The following is a 16005-nucleotide window of genomic DNA, read 5'->3' on the forward strand; positions in this document are numbered from 1 at the left end:
TGTAGTGGAGTGAGTAAAGATACAGATGGATACGTTTTTGTAGCTAGGCTTCAACAACTTCAAGCGCTCAGTTGATTCGTAATTGAACTGGCCAGACCTACCGACTTATGTGTCCCTTGTATGAGCCATCCGGCTGGCTATCGCTGTAGCTAGCAGCTAAAAATTAGGGATGTGCTCTTGTGAATCTCTTTTTTACGAGGGTGGCTACCGGTTAAAATAGATAATTACTCATTGGCCGCTTCGTTTTAGCTAGTATGATCGTGTTCGTTAACGGTTTTTGTTTGTTTTGTGGCAGTTTCGCGCATAAGTGCTCCAGACTACGAAGCCAACCATGGAGATTGGCATGGCTCGCAAACAACGAGTTTAATTAAATCTGAGTTCGCGCCACAGACACACCAAAATCTAAAACAAATTATTTCATTATTTGAAGTAGCTACTTAACTTGATTGTACGTATCGAAGCAAAGATATATTGATTGCAACAAGCGACACCCAGGCATGCTTTTCAAGTGTCGCCGTGATGCGAACGTGTGGGAAAAACTATTTTGGAGAAAATACATTTGATGATGAATACATGGTGAGGGTATGATCGTCCTTAGGGGATTTTTTTTTGGATAAAGAGCTAATTCTCTTGAACAGAACCGGTATCTTATAGATTGTATCATATGTTAAGTAATGTAAATATTATTAACTGCGTTCAAGTTCACTGATTTTCACAAATTACCCTCCCGATTTCTCATGTCTCAGGACCTTGAAATTTCTCGCGTTACACTCCACCTTTGCACTAGGTACAAGTACAATGTACTCTCAACCGACCCTTGCATGTTTATTTTAACATGGTCCTTGGTACTTCCATGCAGCATAGCTCTGCTGCCAGGAAACATGTCCTTGCAGTGTTTTAGCCAGAAGTAAAGAAAATGTACCCCAATTCCCATGCGTTATTAGGATAGCTCGTTATGGAATATCTAATTAGTTTCCTTGGAACGGACCTTTGTAACAGCGGAATAATTTAACTGCAGTTACAGGCTTGTAGGTACCGATAATAAGTGAAGAATTTGCTTATGAGAAATGTTTATCGGGTGTTACAAAGGATTCGCATACAAACTTGGCCGACCTCTGCAGTAAAATGAAAATTCCGCATGGCATTCTATATTATATGTCGCCATCTTTGTGTATTTTGTTTTTAAACATATCGCCACTGTTAATATTATAAAAACGAAGTATCCATACGTAGTTGCGGGAAGCGGTTTCGTATTTTAGGAACACTCGGCCGTAAACGAGTCCGGTGGACAGTTCTGGTCACTGACTTACCTAGAAATGTATCGTTCAGGCCGTTCAAAACAACACAGGGAAACCAGCACTAATAACTTGCATACTTTTTTACACATGCGCCTTATACTTTTCTTTGTTTAATTACATATTTTGTGTTGTTCATTGTCTATGACGGTGTTTAGGCCAGTGATTTTTAGCTTTTCAACAGCTTAGCTGTTCGGGCCGCCTTGTTACTACGAAATGCAATGTATTGGACCTAAACTTGGAAAACTTGGAAACCTAAAATTGGAATGATGAAATATGTAAGGCTAAAAGCAAAATTATTGACAATCTCCTGAATTTTGAATGACAGTTAACTACGAAGGGTAGAAATTAGTGACTGCAATTGAACCTCAAGTATTATCGTTTGCGGAGTATATAATAAATACTAACCTGCGTGGATTTTAGCTTTACAATATGTTGTTCTGAGAGCGAATCGCTGTTGCCACTCAAATAAAACACTAAACTCCGTATTCTTCAGTCTTGTTTGAAGTCTGATTATACGACTACTTCAGACCACAGTATTCGCGGTTGTGAGGGGTTCTTAAAGCCATGTAATAGAACTGTTGAAATTAGGCAATGGGATCACGCAGCAAACCTACAAAATGATTTGGCTAACTCAACAACGGGTTTATTGCTGAAACGGGTTTATTACTATTGAAATAACAGAACGAGAACAACTGCAAAGAGACAGCAGGAGTAACGCGTAAGAGAATAGAGGCAACGAGTTGAAATTTAGAACTCCGGTTTAGACTGGAACAAGTCCTTTTAGATTTGTCTCAAGGAAGTAATATAACAGTATTTAGTAGCACTCGATGTATATCTGTGTTATGGAATATATGCGAAAAAAGGGCGAGTAAATGGACCAGCATGAGGGTTTTTGGGTAAAAATTGGGCATGACATATTATATTTGTTAGCATCTAGCCAGAGTAACGATAGCCACTGAGCATTATTATGTATGCACGGTTTCAGATCAGGACGACATATCCGGTACAAAGAGTTTAGGCAAAATATTGTGCCTTTCTCTAACTTGTAAAACTTTGTGTTCCGCACCAGGAAAACTATTTTTTACCACGATCGCAAATAATATTTCAATTTCTAATCAAATAACCAGGTCGGCAAAACGACGACCTCGGGGGGCCTATCTCTGTGCACAAAGTTTGTTTTTCTGCTATGAATCTTAAAACAAACGCTGTAAAACCACGTTTGACATACTTCTGAAAGTTCCTCACTCAGCAATATCACTTAATATTTTTTCGTAAATTGACGTATTATACGTCTCCAAACGTCTGACTGCAAGATGCAGCATTTTGCAGTATACTCTACGGAAGTTGCCGTAGGATAATTATCAGTCGTAAAAATACTGGAAAAGTTCTACTGGGACTATGCACTTCGCCTCATACGTGGTCTTTAGGCCCTTCTGAATTTATTCTAGCGAATTAGAATCTCGGATCCTAAACATTTTCTTTAAGTGATATTAAAAAGTAAACACTGCATATGAATAAATGTATAATTGGCGATAGCACATGGTAAATTTCTTAGATTTTTAAGATGACGCCAGGTGGCTGAGTTGAAGAATGAAAAATCCCTCGAGCGTTTTGGGCCTAAAAATGTCGTGGTATTTGTCTACTCGTTTTACAAAGCCAAGCTGCAAATTACATATCGTTAGAGTCGTTACGAAACGCAGCCTGCGGCAAAGTTACTCAGCGGTTGTTTCGATGGTAGGAAGTTCCTGGTAAATAACTGGTATATGTATTGGCCGGAAATGACCAAAAAGATTCGAGAGCTGAGCTCAGTCTATCGTAAGCAAAAATTGAGAAAAAAAAATGTTGAATTAAAAAATAACCTTATACTAAAATAAATAACGGCATCCTCAGATCTATAATAAAAGCCGACCATTTCAATGTTTGCGAGTGTTACCATTCAGATTTGGTGTATATAAAACGCCAAAATAAAAAAATATCATATTTGTTCAGTTCAGTAATGTTAATATTTACATGATTCGAGCGAAGAGCAAAAACAGACGTAGAGGTATTTAGCTAGCTTTGTTCTTGCGCTATAACAGCAACCCGTTCTTGCATTGGATCATGGCCTGCAATAAAAAATGATCTTTTACGAGGACTAGGGAAGGTTATCGGCGAACAGCAAATGCACGACTGCAACGGCTTACGGTGTATATTTGGTGATTTAGTACAGGTTTTATCCACTACAACTTCATGAGTCCTGGTTTGTGGGCTGCAGCTAAGCTGTACTCTCAACAATTTTAGGAAATGTTGAACAAACGACACATTCAAAAGCCCACATTATAGAACTAAGGGCAACACTCGATCTTACTTTGCAAGGACCACTGGGGCAAAACGGCAAAAGCCATAGCCATTTATAGTACTTATTGCATCCGCAGATTAGCATTTGCTTTAAGATATCGAAAATTCCTTAATAGGAGAGCTGTTTCAGTCTTAATATAATGTCGAAATGACATTTCAAAGCTTTATCGATTCGTGTAGCCCAGCCTTCTACCATTTAAACGGCTTCATACAATATAAAACAGTAATATAAATTTCTACCGAAACTGAAAGAATTATTATTTCCATAAAATATTAATTATTGAATACATACACGCCTGCAGCTACACAAGCGCAGAACGAGTGGCGATGATTCCTGCGAATCCACGACGAACCTAAGCTTGTCCACTTGCGGGTTAACTGGCAATATAAACACGATATTCAATCGCCCTTTTGAGGTTGGTCCAGCGATGTTCGGCTGATGGTTGATGAGGTGCAATCGTACCCGCGGGGGACGTCTGGAATGTAAGAAGGCTCGTAAGCATAAGACGTTATTACATGGGGCGGTTTCAGAGAAGAGCCCCACAAAAGCTGCACCGCGTGCAGCGCCCGTCTGCAACAGTCACAGGCATTAAGGCAGTACTAAGCCCCTGTTATATTGCCACTATGGAGCTCGAAGGCTGTATTGCGTATCCGTCCGAAGTACTACCACCAGCACACAAGTCAGGACAGTTCATCAGTCCTAGACGACTGGCGATAATACGAATTTACTGAAAAGAGTAGAAGATTCATAGTTTTATCCTCAAGAATGAGGACCATTTATACAAAACCAGTTAAGGCCTTGATTTCCGACTTGTCGTAGACAAAACTGCACGCTTGCCGACAGCGTGCTATTCCTGCACAGAGGAATACGGCGGTACATGCATATGTACGTAAGTGTGACGTGTACCGCTTTGCGGGGGAACGCCAAGAAAGTACGTTGCTCTCTAGTCTGTCAGCAAATCTATTGCTGAAATGAAGAGGTATCTACATTGTTAAGTAGTTCGAATACTCGCGATTACTGCGCCTACAGCCCCAATAGCGTGGTATAATAACTGGAAGATCGGTTGTGCTGTTTTGCTGGTTCGCACTCGTGATAAACAGCACTTAAGGTCGATAGTCGTGCCATCTGTAGTCTGCTTTGAGCAAAATGAGTTTTCTTTGATACTCACCCAAAGAAATCCCGGGAAGTACTAGATAGCGCAGGCGTGAAGCCGCACTGTGTTAAAGGATACCGGCCGAAAATTGAGGAGATATGACCGGACAAAGGTGGCCGAGTTGCAATAGTGCAAACAATCCACTAATTAATTAGTTTAGTATCTACATGTCTATGACTATATAAGCGCGGAGCGAATTGCTGCGAAGCCCTTGTTCCTGCCAGTCAGCGACCATATATATTATCAATAGGCCTCGAATCTGAAGCATTGCGCGATTTTGTTACTAGCGCTTTTTCTCGGCAGTGCTCGTTAGCTGGAACTACTCGTGGATTGGACGAAAAGTACATGATGGTTGAGCATGATAACAGGACTAAAGGAAACAACATCACCCTATTTTTTGCACGTTTTTAAGTGTGTAAATATCAACGGGCTCTTCTATCGTAAATCGTGCTTGGTACTTCTGCGCTAGACAAAATGGTCCGAAGTGGAGCACAAAATAATCTCCCGTTGCTTGGAGCCGTTAGTCTTTTCTCCCCAAGCTTTGTGGGTTTCTTTACATCGGTGGGACCATATTGGCGATGCAGCTTGCAACCAGGAAATCAGCCGTTGTCCAAACTGTGCGTTTGATGCGAAGCACAATGGCGTACTATGCAAAAACTGTTTAATACAGGTTTCTCTGTTTTTTTTTTATTGTTTGAAATAATTGATGGCTGTACTGCATTCTTGCAATACGGAACGATCACAGGAGAAGGACTCCAGCTTCAGCATATTTAATTAGCAGAAGCTCTTAAGACAAGACAGGTTGGCAGTTAACTTTCCATAATTTTCATTTGAAATAGTACACAGAATCACTAAACATCTGGACCTTAATTGCGAGCGCTTTGTGGATACCCGCTCAGAAGTTGCTTAAAAAAAGCGTAAGATTGTGCGAACGGCGCGTTATGCGAACTAAGATGTTTGCTTGAATATTGACAGTATCGCTTCATAATTTCATTTTCATTTGTAGCTTTGCAAGTGAAATGAAATCGGGTTACTAGATAGATCGAATCCCGGCATAGTAATCTGCTTTGCTTGGCAAAATCATTGAATATTTGCTAAACAAACGCCTTCTTTATTATTACTTTCAATGCCACATCAGAATGACGTTCGAAACCGTTGCTTCTTTCGGGCGAACGCGCCACTCGCATTTATTGAGGGCAAACGCCATGTCCTGAAAACGGTGCGTTCGAAGACGATAAACGGTCCAACTTTTTTTTTTAAAATCATTGATTGGCATAGAACGCGGGAGCATTCGCATAGCAAGTAAAGCTAATTAAACGCCTTACGTGTATAGTTACAGCTAGTCTATCCAAAGATCACTAACTAACACCACAGGTTCCTTGTTTATAATAGAAAAAAAGTACATTTGAAATGCATGTGCAGCTTTTACGAGCTATACAAAAATCGTCTGCATTGTAGACTAGGCTGTTTCGCATCGCTAGAGAAATACGGTTTTGAGCAGTCTTGAACATTGCTGCTACTATTGATTTTTCAATACGGGTCTGCTCTGGAATACTGTGCCATTTCTAAGCTACACGAACACCGAGAACACGACAATAGTTCTGACTAGGCGCAAATGGTGTAAATATACAATATAAGTATCTAATCTACTAATGGCGGCAACTGAGGGCTAGATGCAGAATGGCCTATGCATAGGGTAGCCCGTCCCGGTCTGATCGTTTCTCTTAGAAACGAATTCGACAAAACCTCGACTTGTTACGAACCGCTCAAAGTCACAGCTTAGCAAACCTCTCCGCGTACATCCGTTCATTTCATGCAAACATTTGTTTGGCACATGGTATGTCCGAGTGTGCGTAAGTGTCTCGGTGGACATCTTGTGTCGGTACCGATCTTCATTTTACGTGCGCCGGTGTCGACGGCGTGCTTCTTTGATTTGCACAGAACTGAGTATATAACGTTGTCTCGTATACCTATATCAAGCTCTACAGCGACCGGTAATTACATACTCCACAATCACTAGCAACTGAACTGGAACAAAAGCTATACCAAATGCTATCATACCTTCCGAAACTTGCTATCGCTTCCACTATCATGGCTACAGACAGACCCCTGATTTTCCACTACCGTTGTATTAACGTAACCGGTAGTAAGAGCCACCGTTGCTGTTAAAGCCGGTGTTGGTGGTTTCAAAAACAACAGCAATATCCGTTTTCGTAAGACGTTTCGTCTTCCGTTATTTGCACGGCTCGCCGGTACGATCACCGGTGCTGGAAGATTCGAACGAAATATCAAATCCGGTCGGACCTTGCTCATTGAATTGTTCAGTAGAACGCTCACGGCTACCGAAGAAGGCGAGACTCGAAATCGTCAGCGAACCCGACCGCATCGACGGCCGAACGAATGAAGAGTGACCGACCGACCGACCGCGCGACCAGCTAGACGACCAACCGGCTACTGACTGATTACGACGACGACGACGACGACGACGACGGCGGCAGCGGAAACAACAATTGGAAATCCACAGCTAACCACCGATTGTCGCCACCGCTAGCGTTACTTTCGTGGATGACTAATGACAGATCACCATACGACGACGATGACGAAGAAAGAACAAGAAGAAAAGGATGACACCGCAAGCGATCTGTGTGTACATGGTGATGGCGGCGGTAATTTTAGTAGCCGCTTCTTTTATCGCAATTTTGCAATGACAGTTCCGTTGAATACATGGCCGATCATTTGGTAAGTAACGCTTCGCCAACTTATTAGAATTATCGTACATGATAGGTTGGATTTTGTCTATCAGCTCTGCTTACGTGCTTAAATGACCGTTAGCTCACCAGCCAATAACAACTGTATAGATCTATCGCTTTGGAGCCGATGAACGGACCCGGAAGGCGATTGGAGCCCCCGTCCGTAACCGGTTACCGCGGGCACAGTTGTCAAGCTCAGTTATCATAAAAGCGAAGAAAAACAACAGTGCGCTGATGCTACTTCTGTCGCATCTGACTGTGCTATGTTACCAATGGCGGTATGATAATGATTATAAAAAGCACCGGTGAAAGTCATGTAGAATGCCGAGTATCGACTGCTGATTACTTCGCCTCTGCTTGGGATTAACTGCCGCTGGCTGCAAACTACTCCATGACCTACCCGTGCCTGAAGCTGTCAATTTCGCCAGTGAGCGGTTCAAACCGATTGGAGTCACAGACGTGTCGACCCGGTGTTTGTACCGCTTGGAGACACAAAATGGCCGCTGTCTTTTACATGCGCTCACACACGAGGAAACATTGCAGGCAATAGCAACACGGCGAAGAGCTAACCATGATGGCCAAGAACCAAGGCTGGCAAGAAACTGGAGAAGGAACCCACAACGAACACAATAGAATCAGGTGAACCACTATGACTACCGAACAGTCAGCTGTTGGCAACGAGAAGAATTGCAGACTTCAATAGTAGCCGGGCGGTGGGAGACGAGGGGAGCGTGAATGGGGGAGAAACGGTGGTAGTCAACGAAGACGACGTCGTCCTGGAGCAAAGTTCGAAACAAGGGTTAGAGCAGGGAGAAAACGAAAATTTTCTCAAAAATAATCGAATTTCTCCTATTCGTGTCAATAGTTCCTAGTATTCGCTCATCCTACTGTTCGATTCTTCGCTTTCTTTTGCTTTTTTATGTGCTCGTTCACTGACTCTGCCTGCGTGACTGGCTGGAGCATGAATCGAAAGACATTTGCTGTCAAATAAAAACACATCACCCTTCGTCTGTCTGTCTGTCTGTCTGTCTGTCTGTCTGCTCTAATGGTCCCGTTCGTTTGTTCGGACGACACTGCGTTTACGTTTTGAATGCTTTAACGCCATAGAGTGTCCCAAGAAGCATGAATTATCGTGTACGATATAAACACAACTTCATACAAAACAGACGAAGCCGCACCTTTCCACTCTGATAGTTACCACTATCTACGGTAACGGATATGTGGTACGAAAGGTAAACGCTGACTCTTAATTTCATACGTGTGGAAAAAATGGCAATGGCAGTAGTTACATCCGGCGTACTTGAGGGAAATATCGATAGTACAATTAGGCTAAAAGCTTACAAACGACGCATGGGATATTACAAGCAATAGCAAATTAACACCCAATCATATCTAATTCGTGGTAGAATTTCTTAAAAGGATTTAATATAAGGCATGTAGAACTTATTTGATGCCTATTCCACAAACTGCGTTCAAACATACCTAAGCCTTATTATCATTTTATAATAGTAGTTTCATGTGTGATACCTCTAATTTGATGGTAGGGGGTTAGTTTAGTTTTATCAGTCAGCAAAAAATCTTTTTTACTTTTCGCTAAACTGCCTATGCCGCTTATCTGTGATTTAGTGCTGAGTTTATTTATTTCTCACATTGGCCGGAGGCCGTGACATCGTAATTCTCTGAGAGCTTCCTAATTTTAAACGAAATTAATTCTGCTCGCATAATAAACTACGATTCTCTCAATTTCCATATGCTATCTTTTAAAAATGCTTCCGCAGCTAGTGCAGAGCAGTAATATAACAGTCATGTGCCATTTGCAAAAGTACTGTTTGCTAAAAATATGTGGGCATCTGGGAAAGCAAAGATGATGAAAATGTCTTTTTGTCATATATTCTTAAATACACTATCTGCATCTAATAATTCGTCCGATCTCCTTTATCTGTTAGAAAAAAAGAGGTCCTACACTCAGGCTACGATATTATATTCACTAACACGGGTCCGTCTATTAACAACTATACAGCAAAAAATAATTTCTAGACATTCTATTTCTATATAAAATTGGTCTCACGGACCGCGCTTGAAGGCAATAATAACAAGAGAGAAACGAGGCTTTCACGATGGTGGCACAAACGCAGACTCTCTAGATAAATACTACCCGAGCCGAAGAAGCGCGAAAGAAACAGAGCTATTGCTGACAGAAACCATCATTGACACATTTTACTGAAATGGTAGTACCCTGTCCAGTGATGGAGGAAATCGCACTATAGTCACAATCGTATACTTATAGGGACATCAATAGGAACTACGAAACCAGTCGTTTGTAGTTCTAAATAGTCTAACCAATATTTATTCGTGTACTTTATATGGATATAGAAACCTTAAATAAGATGGTTCTATATAAAAACTAAAATATTATGGTTGTAGACATGGAAAATAATTTGAATCAAACGTTCCTTATAACAGTTACTATGTGGCGATGTGTTCCAATGCTCCACGTTCTTTTAAATTATCAAATACCGAAATGCAAATGTCTTTGAGACAGTCGTAAGTTCTAGTTCTCTACTTTTATCGAGGTTAGGTCGACAACATTATTCACTGTCGGACGTAGAAAATATAAAAATTTACCATAAAAGTCTAGCGGTGAGGTCGACCTTTCGCAGGTCTCCCATTCTGTGTACGGTTTGTAGAGCGAGAAAGTAAACTAGGCGGCTTGCACATTGGTATTCACCACCCAGTCCCTCAGAGAAATAGTAACGGCCATTTGACTCACCCCAACGGGGTTGTCTGTGAGGAACAGTCGAGCAAAAGCTTTCTCTTTTGCTCTAACGGATACGCTTGTAGATATAGGCTGTTACAAGCGGATCGGGCGGACTTTCGAATTAACTGAATAACTTTCAATCTATACACCATTAGCGGACAAAATTTAGCTAGTGAATACTCCAGTCATCTAAAAATTTATGGCCGAAAACTGAATGAGGTTACTCCAGGAAAAATGGCTCTAAAAGGAAAAATATCTTTACCCTTGAAAATCAACGCTTAGTGGTTGAGCTTTTGCTCACCGAAAGCCGCAGCGCTGTGAAAATTTATCGAAGATTGGTAAAGACATAAGTCGAGGAGGTTTCAAACAAAAGCACAATATGTGAATGATGTAAGCGCTTTGAGAACGAACAGGGATTGGAGTGTTGAGCAGAGATGCTTAGAAATTGGATCCGAAGAACAAGAACGTATTGCATTAAGGAGGCTTTTTATAAAAGCCTGCCTGGAGCATACGAAGCGTGGTCCAATCTTCACCGCAAGCCAAAGAGCGATCAGGTGAGAGAATGGCGCGGCCTTGAAAAAAATCGACTTCGGTGGAAGCGTTAAGTAGGTTCAGACGTAAGATGCTGACAGTACCTGCAACGAACACTTCCACTATGAGATATTAACCAAAAATGAAACAATGAATGCAACCCGCTATCAGAGTTTTTTTTACGGGACTTATGGGCCGTTGGCAGGACAACCTAAAGCATGCAGATTGGGTACTTGATGACGACGCCAGATCTTATCGTTATTATCGCCTCAATTACTTGTTTGATTGAACAAAGGAATATTCAACTTTGGCTCTAACCAGCTTATTTTCTCGATCTAAATTAGTGCGATTATAGGGCTTTTTATGCCCTAAAAAGGGTAACTGGCGAACAAGCATATCTCACCAGAATGTGATCAGAGGTAATTTCAAGAGGCCATACGGAACGCGAATGACAGGTGTATGGCTTAAAGCAGCTGGAACAAGCGTGTAGAAACATGGGGAATACCTCTAACACGCATTAAGACCATCGTTCTAGCCCAAATAGTTCAACCGATATTCAATTTCAAATGTCCGCGGGCTTCGCTTGTAACAGTCTAATATTCGTTATGGACACAGTCCGTTCTCACATCTAGACAAGAGAGACTGTATACTGTGTAATAGATATACGAACCTACGACGCACGGGACCAAATGGCGCCATTTCGAGGCGCAAAATAACTAAGGCAAAATAACTACCTATTTATTACCTAACCTTTTACTATTTACATTTTACCTATTTTACCTAACATATTAATGCCACCATTGTTAACTTCTTCGAATATACTAAATTTCGAGCATCGGATGAGTTAAGTTCATATCTTTCTCTGCTGAACAGGCAGTAAATAGCGTGTCGAGCGAAACGGTGCTTCAAAACGTTATTCGTTTAGTAACGTTGGGTAAGTTGCAAGATCGACCGAATCATCGCTATGCATATCTAGCACTTTCAGTCTGTGACTCGTGTTTCTTCACCGCATGCTCAGCTAGTCTCTTATTTTTATGCTTATTTATTTTATATATATATATATATATATTTACTTATTACTATTACAACTATTACTTTTATTGGCTCGTTTGAGAATTGTTACTCTTATTATTACCCTAAATCTGAGAGTGTCACTCAGCGGTATGTTAGTGGAGTTTAGTCTTCGATTACTAACCTTTGCAATAGTTGTTTACTTGAACAAGTTCACGAACCCTGTGTAAGTAAACTGTGTCATTCATTCTAATAGAATAGAGCTTAATCCACCCATATTCCTTCTTTATTTAGCGATAATCAAATGGTAATCTAATGTATCTTGTCCGAGTCTGATTCCATATTCGTATTTGTTGATTTTTTCAAAATTCTGGAATTATCAAACCGCACCGCATCTTGGCCAACGCTCCCTTCACTCTCAACTCCTTTTACTAGAAAATTACCCTCGCTTTTTTCAACTTCCCTCCTACATCGCCCCTATGGCATACATGTACAGGGGGGAACGTTCGTATTGGGGAAAAACTTTGGCGCGCTGTTTATCGTAATGGATGTGCGTTTGTCCAGTGCTTACGGTACCAGACGAAGTGTCAATTCTTTTTAGGACAAAACAACAATGCGATGTTTTCGAAATTCGAGCGGAGATCAGCATTTCTTTCAAATACACTGCGCACAATACGTTTTCTTTTAGACTGTTAAGCTGTTTAAAGTTCCTGCCTTTTATAGAGGCTTTAATGATCGAAAAAGCTAGCTTTACACTTAATTAGCTTTTGGCGTCCCTTTTCCGCTTTAATAAAATATTGATGGTGTGCTATGCAGCACAGTGTTGATCCAGAGTACGGCCATTACTAATACTTTTGGTAGGGGCTTCGCCTTTTCAAAAAAGGCGTGGTCACATGAGGTACCTTCTCTGGCGCATGACACTTGGAACGCAGCGACACAGGGGCAATTTAGTTTTAACGAACACCGAAAGACGTTTGAACCGGTAAACGAAGCAGTGTCCGACGGAACGCATGAGAGTTTTCAGATGCCTCGGAAGCTACGTGGAGGCCGGCAATGGTATAGATCGCCGATTTTGGATGAAGAAGCGGATTTATAGCTTCAGTATAGGTTCGTTCAGTGTGAATATATGGCGCAAGAACTGACTTTCATATTCTCGTGCTATACTTCAGGGATGAACCTGCTTCTTTTGCCATAACGGGCTTTTTTTCTGTTATAACTGGCTTTACGCTACTGCCAAAAAAAACTATGCCCGCCACAACCCGCCAACATGTTCGAATTGTAGCGGAAAAAACCAATGCATTACGCCTGACTATACTATAACGGAAACTACACTTTGAATACTGCAGTTCTAAAAGAAGGTAATTCCGATGCAATAATACATTCAGAGGGCCTTTCCTTGAATATATTTGCTACCTCATCTTAGGGCGCAGAGCTATAAACATTATTTTCTTGCTAAAATATTAGTAAGCAAACGAAGAAGTTGTACAAAGAGAGTAAGTTACTTTTTTCTACATTGCTCCGTAAATCGAAACTTATCGTTGTGTATGATAAAATTGTTTACTGCACCTGCTTGCTCTTCTCTGACCGATTTTCACCTAACTTTCTTCTTTGGCTTTATTTGCCGAAATGCTCGGCTTCCGATCGGTTCTACAACAAATCAATAGTCGACTACGGCAGCGGTAACAAACACTCTTTATTTAAGTACGGCATATTAGTTGACCAAATCGGACGCTAAATCGATTGACCAGACGTTTCACAAGAGCATCGGCGGCATCCGACCTGATTTTTCGATGGATTTCAAAATGCGTAGTAAGGGCAAGCGGCGTCGACCGTCCAAAAGCGTCTGCAGAATCTGTGTTTGCGTCTGCGTTTGCTCACTCAAATGCCGTTAGATTGCGGTGGTCCTTCTCCTTGCTTCTGCGCTAACACAGATAGATAGGCACACATATTAGTACAGCGGCACATAGGTGCGTCTATATTTTTGCGTCTTTCTATTTCGTTTTTACTTTGACGCCAGATAAAGAAGTGGTGCCAAACTAGCATAGCTATCCACGGCCTAGCTGTTGGTATTATTTAAGCCGAAACGCAGACCTGTACTATCGGTAAACACTAACCCTAGCTCGCTGCGTATTTAATAACTACTGTATCAAACTATACCAGTCATATATTCAAACAAAAATGTTTCTTCATTGAGAACCTATACTCTTCGGACCTCTTCGCTTTTCTCTTCCTCTCCGTTTCGCTTTCGGTACATGGGCCGATTTGACATTGCCCCTATTTGACGGCGTTAGCAAGCGGTGCTCTATGTTAAAGCGGCTCGAAGCAACACTGCAGTCCCATAATTGCTATAAGATCCGTACACTGAAGCGGAACGATGGCAACTGGTTGATTGCCACGTAGCCAGTACGCCACAGACATTATTCCTGATGCGGATCTTTTCTAGCTCTACTAGATCAGTAGACTTTAAATAGACAGGAAAGTGTTTCGCGGCTGATTTTTTTTGTATTGTGCTTTTATATAGATACATCGAATTACCTTATGTTCGAAGGTTGACGCTGAAAAATCTCGTTGCTCTGTTGTAACCTTTATGAGCTTGATCAAACGTCCACCTGGTTGATGGCAGTACCGAATGTCACATTCGAAACAGGTACTGTTTTTTATACGATTCAATAAGTAGAATTCAAAAAAATAATTAATCACTTTGAGGAATTGTAAAGATCTTCACGAATGTTACATTATTATATTACATGCTATTCAAACAAATGGGCTACACAGGCTGCTTTACAAGCTGAGGTCAACCCTTGACAAAGTTTAAAGTAAATAAATCTGCATCTTTCCTAAGAGGGTGTCTATATCATTTAAAGTTGAATTTTGTGCAGAAGTGATATCATCTTATCTTTGGCATCAGCTTAAAAATATACGTGATACCCGCTGCTGTGACTGTGAAGACGCTGCACTTTCGTTTGAGGTTCATTTCAAGTTGATTGGATCACAGTATCAGGCAGAATAATACAAGAATGGTCTTATCAAATTGGCTTATTTAGCATCGAAGTAAAAATATATTATCGTGATAAACCGGTCCTCAGTGACCCTAGTGTTTCTCAATAGGCCATTCCGACGTGCTGGCTCCCCATAGCGCTCCTGAATTACAGAAGAAATATTCAGAATATACAGGCGCCCAGCTGGCACTTAAGAATATGACAAACAATGATAGGCCAACTAGTACACGTTACATAAAGCAATATGTTGTCTATGTGGAAGAAAACTAGATTAGAAAAGTCCGATTGGGATGTGCTCTCCTTAAAAACCAGAAGCCGCAGATGCTCGTTCGTTCTCATAATCTGAGCTGACTGATAACAGATAGCTTTCCCTTGCTGGAACGGTAAAGACACTTGCAGTCTCTGGAAGGCCGGAGACAAGTACCGTTACTGAATAATTTTGTTCCGTAAAATTGCCGAAGTGTATGCTAGAACACAGTATGATTCGGTACGGTTTGTCGAAAAATCTCATCCTAAACTTGTTTCGCATCAGGTAGATAGCAGGCCGTGGAAACATTTGTGCCCCATTGCAAACAAACCTAATTAAATCACTGACATCTCAAAAGATTTGCGTTTCGCTAGAATTTCAGAAGATGCTCGAAATGTCCGCATCATCAAATATCGGCCGCAGTTTCGAGCATTCAGTTTGACAACATCCGGCATCGAAACTCAGAGACCATCTACCTCTCGAACTCAGAAAAAAAAATTTAAAAAAGTATGTTTATAGAGAGAGAACTCCTTTTGATGTTTTGCGAATGTAAATTAACATTTTACTGACACTCATTCAACGAAGGGATTTTATCTTTCAGCAGCAGCTGTCCGGCAAGCAAACATGATGGATATATTCTTTGGATTCTAGAGCCTTCTACTATCAGCATTTGACGTCCTCACCTAACTTCAAATGGTCAAACAAAAAGTCAGCCTCTTTGCATGCGCATGGTTGATTTCCAATTAAAGCAGAGCTTTCAAAGCAATATATTTCGCACACAACTTTACATGGTGCTCGTCGAAATCAACGAAGAGTCGTTTCTACATAAATTTCAACTTTAGGTCAAAAATAAATAATGGCACACTGTGGTCCTAGCAGAAAAAAGCCTTGTTTACTAAGCCCTATCATACAACTGGCTT

General features: G+C 41.1%; 1 protein-coding gene across 2 annotated transcripts in view; it reads right to left on the reverse strand.

The window, feature by feature from the left end:
• The window catches only part of LOC111255090 (uncharacterized), a 36844-nt gene that overhangs the window by 10594 nt on the left and 10245 nt on the right, over window positions 1-16005 (reverse strand). The window contains exons 1-2 of one of the 2 annotated variants that reach the window (XM_022816733.2): window positions 6851-7231; window positions 3928-4111 (exon numbers count right to left, since the gene is read on the reverse strand). In XM_022816733.2, the coding sequence (XP_022672468.2) occupies window positions 3928-4111; window positions 6851-6882 (216 nt within the window). In that variant the 5' untranslated portion in view covers window positions 6883-7231. Of the gene's footprint in view, window positions 1-3927; window positions 4112-6850; window positions 7232-16005 lie in introns of those variants that run through there. The other variant, XR_002675346.2, reaches the window with a different exon arrangement.

The sequence above is a fragment of the Varroa destructor genome, unplaced genomic scaffold (genome assembly GCF_002443255.2).
Source record: "Varroa destructor unplaced genomic scaffold, Vdes_3.0 BEIS01000424.1, whole genome shotgun sequence".
Classification (NCBI taxonomy): Eukaryota; Metazoa; Arthropoda; class Arachnida; order Mesostigmata; family Varroidae; genus Varroa; species Varroa destructor.